This window comes from Grus americana, chromosome 3 (assembly GCF_028858705.1).
Source record: "Grus americana isolate bGruAme1 chromosome 3, bGruAme1.mat, whole genome shotgun sequence".
Classification (NCBI taxonomy): Eukaryota; Metazoa; Chordata; class Aves; order Gruiformes; family Gruidae; genus Grus; species Grus americana.
In genome coordinates, this window is record NC_072854.1 from 8,179,764 (window position 1) to 8,200,239 (window position 20,476).

Here is a 20,476-nt window from a genome sequence, read left to right on the forward strand (position 1 = left end):
AAAGATGAGAAATTTAATCCTTTTATCAAGAGAGGTTAAAGACTTGCAAATCGATTCTGAGGGGCAGCAAAAGACCATGTTCTTCACTGAGGAGTCAAAACTACTTTTTGCAGTGATGATTCACTGAATTAAAAGGATGCTTGTAAGTGCTTAGCTGCCACAAAGATCTCTGCAGAAGTAAAAGGTTTTCATCCTTTCAAACCAGGGCAATTTGAAGAGATTACTTTAAGTAAAAAAAATACAGAAAATTGGCAAGCCCCAAAAGATGGACAGACATCACACTCTCCTGGTATAATATATCTTGGGAACATGGTCGATAAAACAATTAAGTTCTTTCTAGGTAAGCAAGATTTAGCTGGCTATAATTCAAGGCTCGATTATAATGTCTGTTACAATACAATTCTTATTAATGATAACTCTAACTGCAATGTTCACTATCCTCTTCCAAACCCAGCTAGACAGCTTCCTGGAGACAAAGAATTTTGATTAAATTCTTTATTTAGTTCAATCTTCCTCTCAGATGCACACGCACAGCTCCCACTGAAGTGGGATAGATGTTTCTGAAAGTGGGACCAGAGAAATCACATACTCCTCTACTCACCTGGCACAAAGTGCTTTCACATGAACCTAATGTACATCCAGTCATGCAGATACTGAAGCTCAGAGACAAATATATGACACTCTCTGCAAAGTTATTCTGAATTTACGTTAGTCTTTTTGAGAGTATATCTGTATAGACAAATCTCAGGCTATTACTACATACGCTTAAGACTAGGTTGATGTTGATCCAAGAAAAATAGGCAGATCTGTTCTCTTTTTGGCAGGAGTTATTTCAAGGGAGTTGCATTATATTTGTATTGTGCTAAATGGAAAATGTTTTTTCTAGAATCATAGCAAATCAAGCATAGTCTATAAATTACTGTTAATCTGCATCTATGCAGTCTGCTTTTGTTATAAAAAAGGTAAAAAAAAAAAAAAGAAAGCAAGCTTTCAACTTGACAGACACAACCATAACTCTCAACACTACACCACTGCCAAAGCTAAAGAAACAATATCAAGCAATTCTGGTAATATATAGAAAAAGAAGATGATATGAGTTTGTCCCCAGATCCCTAGGAAAAGAACAATTAATCATTTGTTCTGCTTTGAATAAAAGCCTGCTTCCTAAAACAGGATGAATTTGTACAGCTCAGCTGAAATAAACTGAGTAGTATTAATTTATTTCAATAGGGAATTTGACTTTAAGCATTTACAAAAAAATAATATTTTTTTAAAAAATCAACTTCTCAGTATTTGGTGCCATTTTGTGGCCATTGCCCTAACCTAAAACGTCTTTGGAAAATCTCTGATAGAACTCTGGTTTAATAAGTAGTTAATGATTTAATATGCCTCTATAGTCTTACTCAAATGAGTCTGTTCCAGCACACTACCAATATTGAACATCATCAACGCCTGAAAAAGGGTAACTGTGTTGTTATCACTGATTTACAAGTGACCAAGGAGAAAGATGAAGAGGTTTAAGAATTCAGTTCTGCCACAAGCTACATGGGACAACACAAGAGAATGTCAGCTCCAAATAACTTGGGAAAAAAGCTGCCTTCTCACTATTCAGAGCAGATTTGAGACCAGTACACAGAAAGCTTGTTTGAGAGCACACCATCACTTCTAACTGAAAGTCACGTTTTATATATCACCTTCATAAATCTTTGACAATTCTGCACTGCTAATTCCTGTTGCCAGAGTCAACAAATTTAAATCACGGGGAATGAAACCACAGAAGATGCCTCAATTTGGTTGATACACTCCAGGACTAATGACACTGTCATTTGCGTACTTGTATTACTATCAGTACTACAATGTAACCTGAAGACCCAGTCAAGATCAGGACACCATTACATTAGGCATGAAGAAGGAGGCAGTTCATATCCCAAATTGCTTGCAATCTATCCACATGAGGCAGACAAAGTACAACTATCATTTTGCAGATGGAAGACAGAAGAAGTAAGCAGATTGCCAAAGGCTTTCAGAAGCTTGCTCAATGAAATCTCTGACAAAAACATGACATAAACCATTGCTGCTGGAAAAGCATTTTGGCGCCAATGCACTACCTTATCTATAAATCCCATTACTTTAATATTGTGTCAGGTAACTTTTGAGACACAACATAGATGCTGGATGATAAGAAGAAATTACTATATTTGTTATATTTCTTAACAAAGGTAAAACATATGGAAATCTGACCACATTCTTCTGTCATATACTAAGATCAGGACTCGGTTTCATGTTCTATCACAGTCCCCCTATCTAATCTTCTGCAATGATCTGGAGCACTTATTTGTGTACTTAACTCAGGCTGTGCAAAGCTGAAAAATTAACGGGTGATTTACAGTACCAAAGTTAGGCACTAAGGCGTCTTATGTAGTCAGAAATGGCAATTAGGTACTTCTGAAGGGTAATCCAAAAATCCTGCTCTAATCGTAAAGCAACCAAGAACTACTCCGTAGGAAAAAAAAAAAAAAAAAAGAAGAAAGAAAAGAAAAAGATTTGCTTAATTTGCTTAAATGAAGAGGTTCTTTCTAAGCTGTTCCCTAGCAAGGTTGCACCTCAACTCCTGCTGCCACTGGAACTTAGGTCTGTCCATTAAGGCATCACGATGCATTTGGGAATCAGACCACAAAGTCTGCTCCTGAGATTATGCATCCAGTTGAACGAGGAGAGAAAGAGGCAAAGCTCCCACATGTAACAGCCTAATAGCTGGAGTGCTGACAGCACAAGTGTAAAACTTGATCACAGTTCTCCTTCATCTTGAGGAGATTCCAATTCTCACTTCCCACTTCCCCGGAACATGTAGGGTCATCACACTAGAAACTACCCTGCTGAATCCCTACCTTGACGATGCATGGATCATAAGATCCTGGAGGATGAGCAGAGAGGACTCTAGAGTTCTGCCAAATATCTAGGGTACCAGCCTTTGGGTACCTCTGGACTTTTTCTGTGTGGGCTGCCAGGACAACTCATGCAGACAGCTTGCTCCTAAAAACCTTTTCCCAAAGACACTTCAGAAGCAAGCTACAGGCCTTTTACTCCCACAGTGCCAGCAGTCCACACCTGTACATGCTCACTGCCATCACCCCCCATCACATGGGAAATGCACATTCATGACAGTCCTGGAGACGGAAGGCCAGATGGGGAAGTAAGACAAAATAGGGCCCACAGGCTACTCCTCATTTGAGTCTCCTTAAAAATTCATAACTTGCTCTGGCAGAAGCAAGTCCCTTCTGGTCTCCTTCTCCTCCTTGCTGGAAACTCTTGAGACCTGAGTAACTAGTGGATAGGCAACGTTTTTTCTATGCATGCTCAAAAAACCTCACCCTTCAGGGAAGCATGGAACCAAATGCGTTTGTGCTAAGGAGCTTTATTGCCACAAAGTGTGTGTGTTGGTATGACAGCAGAAGTTACATGGCCTACCAAGCTGTTAAGACTAGGCCTCACTGAATGGGAAAATCATTGGATAAAAGAAAATACAAAATTAATCCTGAAGACAGGGATTGAAATACGACTCTTTCAATATTCTTGCATGAGTGCCTGAACCAATTACCCTCTTGTCTGCTCATTTTCTTGCCCACAGCTCTTGCATTCTTCACTGCTGAATGTCCCAAGCTAAACTGGAGGGAGCAGGAATTTTCAGCTTTCTCCTCCCGAAGAATGTAATGGTTGCAGTTGAGGATGTGGCAAATAGAGCTATGACCCTCTTCTGTTGGAAAAGGCAACTGAGCATAGATTTGCCATGTCTGAAACAACTGCTCAGTTATCGGTCATAAAGCGGGCTCCCGCAGGCCGTGTTTTTGACTGAAAGTGGCTGTCAGTGCTGTGCTTGATGCTGAATTCAGAGCTGTGCTCAGAGCAGTCCAGTGAGATCAGGCTCTTCTAGGGATCCAAATGATCTCCAGATCTTTGTTGAGTCCAGTCATTGCATGGTCCTGCACTTCCCAGACTGCAACGCTTGCCTACTGGTATCCGTGCCTAGCTCCAGGTACATAGGCTGAGCATGGAGACTCCTTGTGAGTTTTACATGCTCTCAATATTAAGTTGCTCTGGAAAGAAGGACTTCTGGATCATTTCCTCGCACCTAGGTGTCTTAATTTTTCCTAACTCCCATTTTAGGTGACAAGACAGATGTTCTGAATATCTCTGTGGACATTTCTGTAACTGAGCTACCCATTTGCTAAAGCAGGACTTGCAGGAGTGTGGTGAGGATAAGCATTAAGTACAGTGAGGCCTAATAAGATCATATAAATAAGACAGAGATCATTTCAAGATGAATCCCAGACATATCCGGAATCGCATCAGTATAAAAAGAAGTTATACTGTATACAGATAAAATAGTTTTAAATTAAAACTTGAAATTCATATTTCATCTTTCCCACATGCTTTACAGACCATTGGAAGAAAACACTTTATCCATTAAGCATGGGCTCCCTTTAAAAATATTAACCCCAAAGACTGCCTAGGCATTGCAACAGCTTTGGAATGGCGGCAATGAGCTTTTTCTGAAATCTGTTCTGATCTGGGAGTTAGAGAAGCTGCATAGCACCAATTGCAAGATACATGGAGGAAGCACAGTTTATGCTGGATATTCATTCAATGAGTTTTCATAAAGTCTTTTATATCAAAAGCCAGCTTATGGTAGCCTCATCTAAGATGTTATGTAATATCAGTAAGAGTTTACAGCATCTTGTTATCTTTCCACATTCACCATTCACGCTCTCGCTGAAGTTATCCAGCAGAATTGTACTTTGTAGGAGCCACAGGCCTCAAAGTTGTTTGCCTATTTCAATTCTGACATTTAAATTTATCTAGAGGTGGGAGGTGACAATTTCATTTCATAAAAACTTTTGAAGTTTGGACCTGAACAGAAAAAGATCTCTCAGCATCTTCCCAAAAATAGTTTCAAAACATCTATTTTCAGATCTAAGTTACAGAGGAACGTCTGTAAGAGCTGAGGATGGCACGGGACACCCATATGTTTAACTTCTAATTCAAACTGGAAATCCTCATCAGATCAAAATACTCTGAATATACAAACGTACAGGAGCTTAAACCCAGACATCCTATATCCCAAGCCAGTGCAATAACTCCCATATATAACCTCGTGAGGAGAGATATTATTGAAACCATAGCAAAAAGCTTCTTGAAAATATGAATAGGTTTACTTCATTAGTTTTATTTACTGGAAAATGGTCCCACCTTGCTCCAGCTGCAAGCTACAGAACCAAGCACAAAACCGAAAGAAAGCAACAGTTACCAGTGAGAACATTCCTATAACACTAGAGGAAAACATTACCTCGCAGATGTAGGCCCAGATCAGTAGCTGTCAATCCCCACATCACCCACGTTTTGCTTTTTTAAGGAAAAGACCACAGAAAATGGCAGCTCTTGATGTGAACTTCCCAGTTGGAGACTCAGACTGCAGAGGTCTTTGCATTCTTTTTGACAATTTACATAACTATATACAAAACATAATGTTACAAACCGATTTAAAGGACATTTCCCTCTGCAAAAGGTGCAGCATAAACAGCTCCATTAACCAACTCATCACTTAAGATTCATACAAGTCCATAAAGTAGGTGTTAAATAGACCTTGTATTGATCTCTTCAACCTGGAATGAATTTTACTGCCAATCCATAGACACACTTTTTAGATATATACAATCATTAATTGTCTGTATCAAGTTCAGAGGCTGGAAAAATATGAACCCAGCATTTTCACTGTTTCACACTTGATTTCATTAGCTAGTATAATGGCTTAAAACATCAGGTCCACAGCTTCATCTGTGCACCTCTCACCACTGAACTTGGCAAATCTACCAGCACGCACATCTAGATACTGCAGCCTGAATGGCTCAGCTAGAAGTGAAATATTCAGGAAACCCATCAGAACACAATTGAGTAGATTATGAGTGACAGAACAAAGCGAAAAATACAACAAACACATTTGAAATGGCAAATCACTCTTGAATGCAAGGCAGTTGGTATCAAGAGAATACTCAGAACATGCCTTACCTGTGTAGTGCACCACACATGTCTGGCCCTTCTTTGGAAATGTCCGCCCTGTTAAAATTATAAAAGGTTATTCTTTTATTTTCTCTGCTTGACCTGTGTGGCTAGGCAGGTTTATCTTTTAAGAGGAAAACGCTAGACTGAGATTTGTATTGACTATGTGTTATCAAATCACTAATATGCAAGACAGGAATGGGTATGGTTTAGGGTAGAAGGTCGCAGCTTGGCTCTTATTCAGCTCTTAGACCAAATAATATTTTCCTTATGTAATTTTCCCTATATATGGGTGCATTATATATGCATTTGCATTCTGTAAGTGCAAAAGACTGTCAAAACTTCACAGATTATAACCTTAAAACTCTCAGACTGTTTTTGCTATATTTTTTCAAATAAAGTCTTAGTTTAATATTGTGAAAAATTCCATTTGTATTCATATTTCTAATGCCTTTCACTCAAGACAGCTCTAACAAGGGCATCTTTAATTAGCAGAGAAGATTTTTTAAAAAATTTTCACATACAAAGGCAGTTTAATTATGTAGCATTGGGCAACAGTAAAGCAGTGATACACCGAGTTCCTGTAAAAGCCTTGTAGCTCCTCCTAAAATTTTCATACTGAAAGGAAAAGAAGGCTTAAGTTATTTTCTTGCCACTGGAAAACAAAATTACCATTTCCATTTTACACGTTCTAGGTACAGCCAAAGGCACTAAAAGCTAGGGGAAGATTTTCCAGGCTCAATTAGGTGCCAATGGTGTATTAAAGCAGCTAGCCTTGATTTCTCAAGTAATGTTGGCCAGGGGAGGGCCCAGGCTCAGAACAACTTAAAAGTCTGAATGAGACCAATTATTAAGGAACATCCTTGCCAGAAAGCTAGAAACTGGGGATTCAGATAGAAACTGAGGCTCCTATCTTAGTTGGCTTTCTAGCCTCTTTAGTCTGAATTAACATGATAACTTATACATTACAGGGTGCATTGCAGGCTATAAAACATCAAGTAACACGTAAGCTATGTACTGAGGGCTTATATGCCAAAACCACACGAGCAGTAAATGGCAGGAGGGCAGGCTAATACGATGAACCAAGATTTATAACATGAAATTGAGAAGACGGTGCTTCCGAGAGTCATCTGAATAGCCTTGCTCATCAGCTCTTGGCTGGCTGGAATATCTCTAGCTGTGGGTTGCGGAAAGCGCAGTGCAATAGGTATCCAGTTAGGGCACCGCTGTACCCTAAAGCAGGATTCATCTCATTTAACTTTAGCCATCTAAAACACAGGGAACTATTATATGCCAGTCTCCTGGGCTTCCCCTATTGACCGTGGAGAAATAGCAATGCTTTGAGAGAAACCCAGCCTATCCAGAGAGAGGCAAGGTGAATTATATTCAGGAGATAACTACAGAAAAAAACTAGAAGACTGCTTTAGACTAGCCACCTAACCTGAGAAAAGTTATGGGAGATTAATCCTACCCTTGGTAAAACAAGTATTATTCAAATCATGCATTATTATACAGAGATCTGAGAAAAGAAGTATCGGACCTTACTGAGACAGATTCCGCTGTGTGAGTGTAACACCAGCGAAGTCAATGAAGCTACATCAAAGCTGAATTAAAAGCAGAGCTTCTCAAGACCACTGACTAGCTGTGGTTTTAAGACAGTGTTTAAAGACAGCTGATTTTGATTAAGACTTGCAACAAGAGAAATAATCCATATAACCTTTTTTGGAATAGCATATTGCGTACAAAGACAGCCTTGATATATTTAATAGCTAGAAAAGTACTATTGTGAGGTTAAGTTGCACCCTCCTTTCTGCTCTCAACCCAGCAATGTTACTTATATCCACATAAGTGTTCTGCTTTTACATCTGTGCAACCAAGAGAAGAATTTGATCCCCAGAGCTAAACAACATTGAAGCCAATTTAAAAGAATACACAAAGAAAGAAAGATACTGGGCCAAGAAAGTTAAGCTGAGATCGACTTAAACAAATTATTTATGGTTGTGTATCAGCCAACGATGAATCTGGCCCATTATATAGATACATATGGCTCTACGTTAGAAACGACATCCTCTTAAAAAAACAACTCTCAAACCCTTATGAAATGATGCTGTAAGGCCACAGAAGAGCAGAACAACGCGAACTGACTCTGGAAAGGAGACCCTGCGCCAAGCAGAGGTTATCGCCCCCCGGACTGCACCTCAGCCCTCACCAGCATCGCACATTTAACCGGGAGGAGGCAGGCGGCTGCCACGCCGGGAGGGATGCTGACACAAATGGCCGGTGGCCCCCGGCGAGGCTGGGCGAGGAACCGGGGAAAGTTTGCGGCAGGGCGCGCTCCCGGCGGAGCGCCGCGGCCCCGGGACGCGCCCGGCCCCGCCGCTGCCCCCCGCGCCCGGCCGGCTGCACCGCGCTCGGGTTTGTGCAGCTGTCAGCGGATGCCAGAGAAAAATCCCCAGCCCCCTCGCCGCCCCTGCTGCTGCTGCTGCTGCCGCCGCCGGGATCCGCGGCGCTGCCGCCCGGGGAGCCGCCGGCTTCCCCCGCCGCCGCCGGGACCCCGGGAGGCCGCCTCGCCCCGGTCCCCCTCTCCCGCATCAGGGGTACGTGCCCGCGGGGGTGGGGGGGCGGGGGCGGCCGTGCTTTCCCGCCTGCACCCCGCCGCCTCCCCGCACCGGGGGCCCGCGCTGCTTCCTCTGCCCGGCGGCGGGGACTGAGGATCCCCCCGGGCTCGGAGCCCCGTGCGACACCCGCCGGGTCGGGTGGCCGGTCGGACCCGGGCGCCCCCGCCCCCATGCCGCAGGGCTGCTCCCCACGATGGTCCCGTACCGTCTCCCGGAGAGATGGTCTCGATCTCCACCCCCATGGCGGCACTGGCGCGGCGCGGCTCGGTTCAGCACCCCTCAGCACGCCTCGGCACGGCACGGCACGGCACGGCCCCGCTCCCCGGCGCGGCCGGACCCCCAGTGCAGGCATGCCCCTCCGCGGCCGGCTGACAGGGGCCTCCCCAGCTGCCCGTCAGCCGCCCGCAGCCAATGCGGGGCAGGGGCGGGGAGGCCGGGGAGGAGAGAGGAGGGGGCCGCCCGCCCCCGCCCGGAGCGCCCGGGGGCCGCCGCGGCTGAGGGGCGCCCGGCGGCGGTGGGTCGGCCCGCCGGCATCCCGCCCCCGGCCGTGCGGGGTTGCTGCTGCCCTCCCCCGGGCAGGGCTCGCTTTTGCGGAGGGCTCCCGCCGGCTCCCCGCGCAGTGGTGCCCGGCGGAGCGGGGAGCCCGGTGGGTCGCTTCCCTGGGGGTCTTTGCCACCGTTTGTCCCCTCGCCGTCCGACTGTGCCCGCCGCGGAGTCTGAGCTTAGGGCGTGCGCGGGAGTTGGGGTAACCGGTGGGGCGCACGCCGGGCGGGCAGGCAGGAGAAGCGGGCAGCGCGCTCCAGAACCCATCAGCGACCAGGACGGGTCTGAACGTGGTGCGAGGATCAGCGTTTTCCCGGTTACAAACAGCCATGGAGGAAAGCATCCATACTTGCACAGTACGTGTGCGTGCTGCAGTGGATGTATACCGTTTCTGTTGGGGGGGAGTAGCAGCAGCAGCAGGGGCAGTGGTACCCGTCGGTGGTGCCCCCCCCTGCAGCAGAAGTGGCAGGTCTCCAGCAGGCCGCTTTGAGGTACCTCGAGTTTCATTGTGCAACACAATTTATAACTTCCTGTCCTAATCCATGTTTTAAATAAGAAAATCTATGTATGTATTACTCAGGTGCTCCTGTGATGCGAGATTACAAATTCAAAAACCTGCACAAGAGCTGCAACCACTTCTGACGAGTGTACACAAAATAGCTGAAAAATACCATTTCCTCATAAAATTGTGTACATGAACTCCCAGTTTCCACTGACTCTAAAGGGATAGTTCTGTTTACAGTTCTGTGTGTTCCAGGTTAAAAATGAAAATGGAACTTCAACATCATCAGTTTTCTAACTGAAAGAGCTGTATCCATCTAATTCCAGCCTACACTTCTCTGACATTGCTTTTTCTGGATTTTTATCTGTTACAAACTGGATTCCATTCAGGAAAAAAATAATCTTCATCTATACAGGGCAGTTGTCAGGATGATCAAACTGGGGAATTACTATGTTGGTTTGTAACTGTAATAATGTGGCCCTTGCATCTATGCTCTGAACTATACCGACCATCTCCACGCTGCTTTTCATGCTATTCTGATCAGACTGTTCACATGCATGTTTTATTGTATCTATGTTTTATTGTGAGTCAGACACTCCAAAATTACTGGGGCTAGCTGGACAAAGCTCCCCAAAAAGTGGGCAAGGAGGAAAAATCATGAGTTCAGACAACTTCAGAAGCTGTAACGAGGACTGGACAGGGATTCCTTTAGCCTGCCTCCCATCCCAGAACAGATCTGTAACAGTGCAAATTCTGAAAAGGATTTTTTTTTTTTCAGTGCAAATCTCAGAATGTCATTTGACTTCTGATCAGTAGAAAGATACTAATAATGCATTTGAGAAATAGGAAAATGCCAAGCGGGAGAATAAGTGGCACAGAAGTATTAAGAAGACATGAGCACTGCTAATTCCAGATGTGACTCAGAGTCATTATGGAGCAGCAAGGACGGCACAGCAAATGCCGAGCATGTAAGGGGAGTTACAAAATGAAATTCTAGGTACACGGTGTCCTAGTAGGGCCCTTGACTCTACAAGAAAGGCTGCTTTCATACAGGCTCCAGGTAGATGTCTATGTCCTCTCAGACAATCAGAACAGCAGAAGGCATAAGCTGATGAATAAAAGCAATTTATACTTTGCTGGGTTTCCTTTAGCCTTTATAAGTACGTGCATCCTTTGATAAGGGCTACACATTTCTCCATGATGGTGGAAGAATAGCTGTTCCCAACTTGTGTCTTGTGACAGGAAAAGATTGGATTCAATCACATAATAGGCACAGTTCAGAAGGGACCACAGAATAAGTGTCATTGCAAATAACAGGCTTTAAACACAGATTCCGGCATCCTCAGGCAGACTTACAACCATACTAAAAAAGCAAACCCCACCAACACCAAATGCATAAGCCACAGGAAGGGATTAAGAGGGACCGAGCAGTGATCTACGTCTAAAACTGCTGTATTTATAAGCATCCTATCCCATGGCCTCTTGCCCCATGCTGGATCCCTAAATGCAGACATATAGCTTCTTTTGGGCATCAGCTAATTAGATCCCCTACAGTCATGTTCCCAAGCAAATGGAAAGAAAGGCAGAAAAAAGGATCTGTAGAGGGTATCTCAAAATTGTTGGGTGAATATTTTTTAAAATCTTTGTCACCACAGATATTGAACAATAAATAATGTTACTTTTCACCTTATTGTATTCACCTGAGGCACTGAGGTGCTCCAAGACACTGTTAGCAACTACACAGCATATGAAGATCTTGGAAGAGAAGACTGAAGCAAGGAATGTCCCATATCTTCAGGAAAGCCTCTGAAATACAGGGGAAAGTGGTTTAGGATTGGCAGAGAATTGGAGGAGAGGCAGAGAGGACAAAGGGTCTAAGAGGGAAAGTCCATGACCAAGGAAACTGCTAAAACCAAGTTATCAGAGCAGACCAGGAGATAAGTGTTTTAGAGAATGCTCTTTGAAAACTATTGCACGACATCCACCTCCTCTCCCTTTGGGATCCGGCATATCTGTATCAAGGATAAAGTCCATTACTCTCAGCTTTCAAAGCTCCATAGAGCTCACCTTCCTGAACAGCAGTTTACCACAAGACCTTCCCACAGCACATCTTTCTATTCTGGCAACAAAACCGGCAGCCTGGAAAAGCGGGGTGTTCTCTGAACCCTCCTTCCCAAATGTTATGATGGAACCACATGATTCCAATGTGTAAGATTCCTCAGTGGTCACAAAGAGGACAAGTTGATCACAGTCATTATGAGGTTTTGCAGAAATCCCAAACCTCAAAGTTTAGTAGCCGAATATCTCATTTTCTTTAGTTAAAACCCCTACAGCCTGCACTGTTTACAAACTATTTATGTATTTCCACTTTTAGGAAGACAGTTTTCAAATTTTTAGGGTGTTTTAGTTCATAGTTCCTATATTGTAAAATCCCATTCTTCACTGTTTTTAAAATCTACAAAGGATCTACAAATCATGTGTAATAGATTCCATATGCACATAAAGAACACCCCTGGAAAGCCAAGGAACTAAATTACCCATAAATGGAAAGCACAAATTCTGCAAACATATAAATTCATGGAGGCCACAAAAAACTCCAGACAATACACATTTCCCTCACCAGCATCCATGGAGAAGGACTCAGAGCTACTTTGAAACCCAACCACTGTTCTATGAACAAATAATGAAAGCAAACTGAAAATGTTTTACAAATACTGACCTTTCCACTCACTGAACCAACATGCACCATCGAGTAATTTTAATCCAAAAGTGTACAGGACATGCAAACCCAGCATCACACTGGAAAAAACCCGACCAAAATAAACTCCAGCCTACACAGCTCAGCAGGTCATGTCACTGCGAATGCTCCTGTGCATCACTAGCCTTGATTAATAAAAAAACAGTGTCAGGCCAGAATCAGTGATTTCCCTCAAAGCAGATGCCCAGGGCAATCCTGACAGCATACCCACAGTGACGGCTATTTCATGAATGGATCAAAATATACCACAAATCTCAACACGCCTGTCACAGGGGGGCTGTCTCGCTTCTCACCACTGCTGGTTACCACAGGTCTGCAGCACAGTCGCCTCCTCCCAACTGATAATTGTTTCACATAAAGCTTCCTCCTGAAGCAATTATTCCGAATCCTCATCTTTCTCTTGGAACTCCTCATCCACATCTGTATCCATAGTTTCCTCTTGCAGCTGTAGCTATGAATGCAAAACTGCAGCTGGATTTTTTCAGTAGCACTAAAACTGACTTGAAAGCTGCCACCTCTCTCTGGCTTTCTCTTCTGCCTCACCAGGCTCTTCCCAACTCAGATATTCACTTATTCTCTATCATAGCACTTACATGTGAGTTATTATGAAGGTCGTCGTCCTGATCTTCAAAGCCTTTTTCAGGACTAGGTGAGGTCACCTCAGGTATGCACAGGGAAGAGCTCCAGCTCATCAGGATATATGCCACCAGCTGCCAGAGCCATGAAATTGGCAGCTTACATTCAGGAATAGAGGCAAAAATCCCACAAGACCAAGACCTAACTAATGGAGCTCACTTCCAGAAGAGATTAATGCAATTTACCACTTGCAAAAAAATGTGGGTCTAGATGAATGTCTTCAGATGGACTCATGCTCTCACAAGCTTCTGTCTCCCCAGTACAAGAAAAGACACTGACATACTGGAAGAAGTCCAACTAGCCCAAGGTGGTTAGTGGCTGGAGAATGTGGAGGAGATGAAAGAGCTGGGTTTGTTCAGCCTGAAGAAGACAAAGCTAAGGAAGGATCTCAGCTGCTGTCTACAACTACCTCATGAATGATGGAGAGGATGGTGCCACATTCTTCTCAGAGACACCCAACAAAAGGACAAGAAGCAATAGACACAAGTCAGAGCAAGGGAAATGCTGACTAAATATAGGGAAAAAAATCTTTGCAAAATGAGTTATCAAACAAAGACTTGAGGAACCTGGTTGAACTTTGAAATCAGCCCTGTTTCAAGCAAGCAGTTGGACCACATGACCTTCAAAGATCCCTTTCCCTAAATTGCTTTGTGAATCTGTAATATTTTTCCTACTGAATGAAGAAGAGAAGGAAAAAAAGAAGTGGCAGTGAGGTTAACAACACTTCTGAAATTGACTGCATGACCCTAAATCACTTTGGTTCTGTTTGCAATGCATAATGCTCCGAAGTGGCTAATACATCTACTGGGCACTGCACAACAGTGTGTATAAAAACTAGCTAGCATCTCAGATGCAATATAAATATGAAATTGCAGCATCCATCCAGGCTAATTAGCACACATGCAGATTGCTGCACTGGTATTGCTTCACTGCCTACTGTTTTGAAGCCAGCTTGCTGAACTGAAGATATGCTCTGAATTGCTCTGTGACTCAGTATTTCATTTCTATAATGAGAATGATCATTCTGCCTTGTCTATTTAGATGGCAAACAATTCAGGGGCAGAGGTCCTCTTTTATTATAAATAAATGTAACACCTTGGGGGCTGGAACCTAAACTCAGGGTCATGCAGTGTGGTCCCACAAATAAAAATTCCAGTAATAACAATATCATAAGCAGACAGCTCAAGAGGATTAAATTTCCTCTTCCATCCAATCTTTCATAGCAAAAAAAAAAAGGATTAAAAAAATGTAAGTAAGTTTATCTTTCAAACTGAACTAATCAGAACTGGAATCACATCTATAAACTGTAAACTAATTATTTCAGCTCTGTCATTTCCTCGCCATGAAAGTTAGAGAAGGAAGTCAGTGACTTTGAGAAACTTTGTATTTACAGTGCAACACGTTTGCTGCTTTCTTCAGTAAAACTCTTTTCTCTACAGTTTTGGTATTTATTCTGCTTGGTGAAGAAATGTCACTGGCAAGACATATTGGAAGCAGTTCAAACAACAGGAGAAAACCAAACAAACCGCAAATATTAGCTACAAGCTTCTGATTAGTCTTTCGATGATTTTGGAAAATGTAACTGTGGAAAAGAAATTAACTGGCATTCTCAGTCCTCCAGATAAATGAATCAAGGGAGATGGGTAATGGATTCAGATAATGAAGGCCGTATTTGTTTTCCTTCATTCTGCATGTGCAATTATAACACTATTTAATGAGTTTCTAGAACCTCCTGACCAAAATGATCTGAAGTTACAACTAAAAGATCAGCAGGCAGAGAGGCAGGTTGTGCACACACCAGGACAGCTATGAGGAGGACAGCACAGAAAGACTGTAAAAAGTTGGGGCTTTTTTTGCATGATACTCCAGGGACAGCTTTAGCTTTAGGTAAGTGTCAACAGATTGACAATAGCCACTAAAAATCGCGGGCTTTTCACATTCATCTCTAGGACAAACACAAACACTGATCTTTCTGGTATTCAGCTCCTCATCAGGGCTGACCCAGCGTTTGGCCTTTAGCTCTCTTACAGAAAGACAAGGCTGAGTCAGCCGTTTGGGGTTTAGCAACTATGTAGTCAAGGTGGCTGAATCCTGAAGACCAGGTATTTAGGCTTAAACTGACCCTCAAGTGGAAAAAATTCTAATCCTTCCTACTAGTGAAACAGGACAGTATTTTTTTTTTTCCTTCTAAATTAAGGCCTTATCTGAGACAAAACATAAAGCCAAAACAGAACCACTGCAGGCTTTCGGTAAAAATTTAGATATCACGGGACCTTCAGTACAATTCTACCTAACACTTCAACTAGTTTAAGGGTTATAGATTAAAGTCATCATCCACTATAGCTCTGTTTCAGCCTACACAGAAGGTTATAGGTGAACTATGTAAAAAAGCAGGTGGATAGCAGCACAATGTTTCATTTTAATTATTAAGTTTGTGTTAGAACACATTCTCATACAGCTGGGAGGCAGCTCTCTCTGGATACTTCTGAAATTGCCCCATAACTATCCCTAAAGCATAACAGCTCTACCAGTGACAGTAACAGCAAAAGTATTCATGTAACCTGGTCATGAGAAGTATTTTCATCATACACACCCTATACACGAAGCAAAATTAGATTCAGAGAGAGACCCCACAATCCTCTCAGTACAGGAGAGACGTTGGGCTGTTGGAGCGAGTCCAGAGGAGGGCCACGAAGCTGATCAGAGGGCTGGAGCACCTCTGCTATGAGGACAGGTTGTTCAGCCTGGAGAAAAGGCGGCTCCGGGGAGATCTAATCGCAGCTTACCGGTATCTGAAGGGGCCTACAGGAAAGATGGTGAGGGACTGTTTATCAGGGAGTGTAGTGACAGGACAAGGGGTAATGGGTTTAAGCTGAAGGAGGGTCGATTTAGATTAGATGTTAGAAAGAAATTCTTTACTGTGAGAGTGGTGAGATACTGGAACAGGTTGCCCAGAGAGGTTGTGGAGGCCCCCTCCCTGGAAGTGTTTAAGACCAGGTTGGATGAAGCCTTGGGCAACCTGGTCTAGTGGAGGGTGTCCCTGCCCACAGCAGGGGGGTTGGAACTAGATGATCTTTGAGGTCCCTTCCAACCCAAACCATTCTATGATTCTATGATTCTCAATCAATATTCTCAACATGGTTTAACTGCTTGAACAGATACTAGAATCCATGTGATTCAGAAGCAACCAATTTTTATATACTTTATGAAATTTGCTTTCTAGTGCACTTTCCAAATGGATGTTGCTAAGAGTTTGACTCTGTCTACACTGTCAATCAGCCAGTTATTATCAGGTTATGTCCTGCTCATACTGTCCTTAGTTACTTTACAATAATAAATTATTTTCCCAGGGCAGAGAGATTTTAAGTGACCTTTACAAATTATCAAGCTGAGATATATATCTGCTGAAAATATTATTATCCTTTGTTCTTCTTCAAGTCACAATGGGCTTTCAAATGAGAGTGATCTAACTGAGCATGCACACTGTAGCAAAGAGTGTTTAGCCATGCAAGAAGTTGCTAAGTTATCAGATGTTTTTGGTGCAAATGATAAAAATATCACTTCAAAAGTATAAATTTGCCTCGTCATGTAAAAAAGAAATTGCTAATAAGAGATGTCTTCAAAACCAAATACATTTAATGCCTATGAAAGAAAAAACTGGCGTAATTTGGAAGCTGAATGTTGACTTACAGATGGAAAGACCTGTTAGATCATTCATTCCCTCTCTTTGCCAAGACAGGAATGTTTCCTAAAGAACATTTCATACACTTCTGCCTAGTCTAATTTTAATAATGTAAGTACTGGAGTTTCTATCACTTTCCTTAAGATTCTATTCCACACAAACCCAGTTCAAGCTGAGGAAATATGCCTTTTTAAGAACACCATCGAAGACTCGATTGCTTTATAAAGTGAGCACAAGAGACTGGGGTGTACAGATAGGAGTATTAAGTCACAAAATAGCGGTTTGAGACAGAGAGGGCATTCAGCAGTGGGAAGGATGTGGGCAGGAAGCATGGAGCTCTAGAAAGGGCTATCAGTGGGCTGATCAGGGATAAATGTGCTAGTTATAACAGACATGCATGTAATGACTACGCAACCATTCGTTGGCATTCATCTGTCCATAGCCATGTCCTATCTGAGCACTTCAGCTAGAATCATGAAGCAAGATTCATTTATCTATTTTAGGTACTTTAGGATGGAATGAATCATATCCTAAAAGTGTCTATTTCTCACCACTGACCTTTAAACGAACCAGTAAGCAGGGTCAGACTTAGACAATTATAGTGTGTCTCTAGAGATATGTTAGAGACCTGAGGGTCAACTCAGTTGCCCAGTGGGAGCTTGGCTACTACTTTCATATAGGCAGCCATATGTATATACCTCAGTGTAGAAATAGAAATTTGTGACATGAATCCCACCCCTGCAATTCAATGTGAAATGAGTCTCATTCTCTGGGACCATGTTTGCATAACCACCCTTTATGTGCTTTCCTTCCCTCACCTATTTTGCTTTAGCATTGTGAAAGCCAGAAAACCCTTGAGCCCAACAGTCTTGCTGGGAGCAAGACTGAAGTGTTCTTCTGGGAAGGTTTGATCCTCTTCTCCCCACCCCAATGAACCACAAGAGTCTCACTCTAAACCACAACAGGGAAGGCTTGAGAGATTAACAAATGCTGCACCAACTCTGCTCCCCCAAACTTGCTTCCGGACTGCTGTGCTACTATTACATATTTGCCTTTCTATTACAGAAGAGAGGGAGTTCCAAGAACCACAAACATCAAGAGGACTGTTGACAACCCTCCTGCAAGACTGATGGATAGCATCTATGCTCAAGTAGGAACAATATGATGGCACAGAGCATCTCTGGTGGCTTCCCTGAGAACCAGGGGCATTTCAGAGAACTGCATGTCACATGTCAGAGGACCAGCTGCAGTCAGTCACATACTTACTACATTTGGAAAGTTGCTGTCTAGCAGCGCATCACTGAGTGTGGAAGTGAGTTCACAAAATTTGTGAACTTCTACAAGAAGCTGCAAAACTTGTCTGTACTCTAGCAGTGTCTCCTCCATCATATGTGTCCCCATGCTAGATGCCTCCATTTAGCAGATGACAGATCAAGCTAGCCTGTTACATTTGGCCCAGGCAGTCACTCCAGAAGGGTAAGGCCATGGCACTGCAAGTATAAAAGAAATAGTCTTAGAAAGAAGCTGTGACTTTCCTGCCTCCTTAGTTTGAATATAGCTTGCGCAGAAAAGATCAGGGCCTTACCTTTACATGATAATTTGCATAAGTGTTTTTTTTAATTAACCAAACTTCTTAACAGTTTTCTTAAATATATTTATGTAAAAACCCCAATCTTCCTTTAGATCTTTCCCACTTTACCTGACATACATACAAAAACGTGCTAACTAGGGGGTTAAATCCCATTCTGAGAGCAGTAACAGCACACAGACATATCACTGTCAAAAGAATGCTAATTTACATAGTGTGATCAGTAGCTCTGCTCTGACAGATTACGTATTTTGTATCGTTATTAACTCTGCATCATTTTTACATTCTGTTCCAGTTAGCTTATGACAGATAACTATTTTTTAAAATCAGATCTCAAGGCAAAGAAATGTCAATGTGGAAAAATAAATACATTACTCAAGCTTCTTGAAAGTATTGAACTAAATGACACATCGACTTAAATTGGTGAAATCGTGGTGAGTAGCTTTAAATAGAAATATTTTTGAAGTAAAAATACCATTAAACATTAAACATTTTATAAAGTTGAGTTAAATTACTATTAGAAAAATGATTACTCTTATGTTTTTATTACATATTGAGCTGGCTCTGTCTTCCTCTGAAGTCACCAGGAATATTAACATCAATTTAATTAACTGGAAGCTAGATTTAGCCCAGAAAGAGTTATTTTACCATGGATAAAGGAGAAAATGAAGTCTGAATCTCAGCTTTTCCAGCAAGGCACTGAACTCGGATCCACAGAAATATTATCACAAAATCTTAGAATCATATAATGGTTTGGGTTGGAAGGGACCTCAAAGATCATCTAGTTCCAACCCCCCTGCCATGGGCAGGGACACCCTCCACTAGACCAGGGTGCCCAAAGCCCCATCCAAGCTGGCCTTGAACACTTCCAGGGAGGGGGCCTCCACAACTTCTCTGGGCAACCTGGTCCAGTGTCTCACCACCCTCATCGTGAACAATTTTTTCCTTGTATCTAATCTAAATGTACCCTCCTTCAGCTTAAGGGGCCATTGTCCCTTGCCCTATCACTCCATGCCCTTGTAAACAGTCCCTCTCCAGCTTTCCTGTAGGCCCCTTTAGGTACTGGAAGGCTGCTAGAAGGTCTCCCCGGAGCCTTCCCTTCTCCAGGCTCAACAACCCCAACTCTCTCAGCCTGTCTTCATAGGAGAGGTGCTCCAGCCCTCTAATCATCTTCGTGGCCTCCTCTGGACTCGCTCCAACAGCTCCATGTCCTCCTTGTACTTGGGACCCCAGAGCTGGATGCAGTACTGCAGGTGGGGTCTGATGAGAGTGGAGCAGAGGAGCAGAATCCCCTCCCTCAACTTGCTGGTCACGCTTCTTGTGATGCAGCCTAGGTTATGGTTGGCTTTCTGGGCTGCACGCACACATTGCCAGGTCACGTTGATCTTCTTGTCTACCAACACCCCCAAGTCCTTCTCCTCAGGGCTGCTCTCAATCCATTCTCCACCCAGCAGGTAGCTGTGCTTGGGATTGCACCGACCCACATGCAGGACCTTGCACTTGGCCTTGTTGAACTTCATGAGGTTCGCATAGGCCCACCTCTCAACCCTGTCCAGGTCCCTCTGGATGGCATCCCTTCCCTCCAGCGTGTTGACCGCATCACACAGCTTGGTGTCATCAGCAAACTCAGAGAGTGAACTTGATCCTACTGTCCATGTTGCCAACAAAGATGTTGAACAGCGCCAGTCCCAATACCAACCCCTGAGGAATGCCACTTGTCACTGATCTCCATTTAGATACCGGTCTCCCACTGGACAAGAAATATCCAGGTAAATATACTTAAAGAGCCTGGAACTCATTAGCTCTGATACATATTGAACTCAAAGTTTATTCATAATTTCCCAAGACAGATGAATACTAAGTATAGCAATGTGAGAAAACAGCAATCTGAAAACAGTGTTATAAAAAAGGATAGCTCAACCTCTGCAACGAGGGCTTGGATTAATTTTCCAACATTTATTATGAACTATTGGAACTCACAGCTACTAACTAACAGCTATGGCAGCTTGGTGGGTGGTGTTCAGTTTTGGACTTTGTAGGCTGCTTCTGAAAACCACCTCCTCCAAAGCAACAGAGACTCGGTGGCTGGAATCAC

General features: G+C 43.2%; 1 protein-coding gene across 1 annotated transcript in view; it reads right to left on the minus strand.

Moving 5' to 3' along the window:
* The window catches only part of FKBP1B (FKBP prolyl isomerase 1B), a 48,046-nt gene extending 38,882 nt beyond the window's left edge, over positions 1 to 9,164 (minus strand). Inside the window, exons 1-2 of the mRNA XM_054821200.1 lie at positions 8,878 to 9,164; positions 6,064 to 6,111 (exon numbers count right to left, since the gene is read on the minus strand). Coding sequence (XP_054677175.1) covers positions 6,064 to 6,111; positions 8,878 to 8,914 — 85 coding nt within the window. The 5' untranslated portion in view covers positions 8,915 to 9,164. The remainder of the gene's footprint in view (positions 1 to 6,063; positions 6,112 to 8,877) is intronic.
* Positions 9,165 to 20,476: the final 11,312 nt, after the last annotated feature.